Raw genomic sequence first — 1,940 nt, 5'->3', positions numbered from 1 at the left:
TGTAAATTCTAGTTTTTAACCGGATTTTCAATACAAAAAATTCTATTTAAGCGTTGTAGATATATTGTATCCAAGTTGTACATAAATAAGTTTAAAATCTCCTATATATACGAAAAAGTAAAAGCAAAATATTTAAACTAATTATTTAAAAGCAAGTTATTTTGTTTATGTAATTTTCAACAACAATATATTTAAACTAATTGTATTAAGGGGGAAAAGGCGGTTATTGCTCTAGAGGCGCACGTTAGCAAGGAATAGCTAATGTACGCCGATAACGATGACTCGCCGGAAAACTAATCGGAAAGCACAATCTCAGCAACCACAAATGGAGGAGAATACAAAGGAATCAACGAATCGACTAGTCACACCGGAATCAGGAACTGTACAGCAGCTAGCTCCAATTCAATTGGTACAATGGATGACAGGAATGGGAAGTGCACCGACGATCATGCAGGGATCAAAATCGATGGATACTGAAACTATAACTGAAAAGGAGAACCAGATGGCTACAGCAGCTCGAAAATTGACATACTCTACTGGATCTGGAGAACAAAAACGTACTATGGCGGAAGTGGTTAAAGGCAATAGAACAATGCAACAAGGATTACAACTGAAATTCTACCCACCAGAAATACGAGATGGAATTAAAGTTGTAAAGCTGAATCAGGAAGAAATTGAAATGCAGTGTAAGAAATGGGAATCAGCTCTAGTAGGCTATGTTATGGGAGGCAACCCTACGTTCAAGGAGATGCTGAAATTCGCCTATGGAGTATGGAATTCAGTAACTACTCCTACGGTTCTTATGCATGATGATGGTTACTTCATTTTTAGATTTTAATCAATTAAGAAAAAAATGATGACTATGGCAAAAGGGCCTTATACTTTCAATAATAGACCTCTGGTGTTGAAGAACTGGATGCCGGATTTTGAAATTGACAAGGAACCTATGCGTGTGATGCCATTGTGGGTCAACTTTCCTGGGCTACCTATCCAATGTTGGGCAGAAGAGAACTTGGGAAGAATTGCTAGTTGTTTGGGGAAGCCTGTATGTACTGATAGATTAACAGCAGAGTGTGAGAGAATATCTTATGCTCGTGTGCTAATTGAAATGGATATAACACAACCGATGCCAGATGAGCTGAAACTAGAACAAAAAGATGGCAAAATTAGGGTGCAAAGTGTGGAGTATGAATGGAAACTAGTATTCTGTCAAGAATGCAACAAATTTGGGCATCCTAATGGTGAATGCAAAAAGGAACCACAGAGAGGGATGCAGAGGAAAAAGGATAAAAAGCAGCAATGGGTGAGGAAAGCTAAAGAAGATGACAATGAAGAGAAAAAAATACCACCTGAGAAGGAGATACAGAAGGAAGAAGAGAGTACACAAGAGAAGTTGCAAGAGGTACAAATACAGATTGAAGATAGGGGCAAACAGATTAAGATTTACCAGGGCAAGCCTAAAACAAAAGGACAGCCTCCTATTGAACTTGAAGAACTAACAAGAAGGAACAAGTATGCAGTATTGAGAATTCAGGAAGAACCACCTCACAGGATTGAAAAAAGGCACATACAAGGGGTTACAAAAGGGCCTACTCCAACTACAATCCCACTAATATGATACTCAGCACTTGGAACATTAGAGGACTTAATAAGTCCTTTAAACAAAGAGAGTTTAAGGACTTTCTGACTAAGAGTAAAATAGATTTGGTAGGATGTTTGGAAACCAGAGTGAAACAAAGAAATGCACAAAAGATTCAAATGAAGTTTGGAAGGGAATGGAGAATAATAGATAACTATGCAGAAGCACCTAATGGTAGAATATAAGTATGGTGGAAAGAGACAGCAGTGAAGCTAAGCCTAATACAGGTAACCTCACAGCTGGTGCACTGTCATATACAAGATAATAACTCTGAATTTCATAGTTATTTGACTATTATGTA

The 1,940-nt window shown here is 37.7% G+C and overlaps 1 protein-coding gene across 1 annotated transcript; it reads left to right on the top strand.

Moving 5' to 3' along the window:
• The first annotated feature begins 862 nt into the window (after nucleotides 1–862).
• LOC109239829 lies at nucleotides 863–1,618 on the top strand. Its single transcript, XM_019406420.1, has one exon. It carries the CDS (start codon nucleotides 863–865, stop codon nucleotides 1,616–1,618), a length of 756 nt encoding a protein of 251 aa, XP_019261965.1.
• Nucleotides 1,619–1,940: the final 322 nt, after the last annotated feature.

The sequence above is a fragment of the Nicotiana attenuata genome, unplaced genomic scaffold (genome assembly GCF_001879085.1).
Source record: "Nicotiana attenuata strain UT unplaced genomic scaffold, NIATTr2, whole genome shotgun sequence".
Lineage (NCBI taxonomy): Eukaryota > Viridiplantae > Streptophyta > Magnoliopsida > Solanales > Solanaceae > Nicotiana > Nicotiana attenuata.
This window is presented reverse-complemented; position numbering and strand designations above follow the sequence as displayed.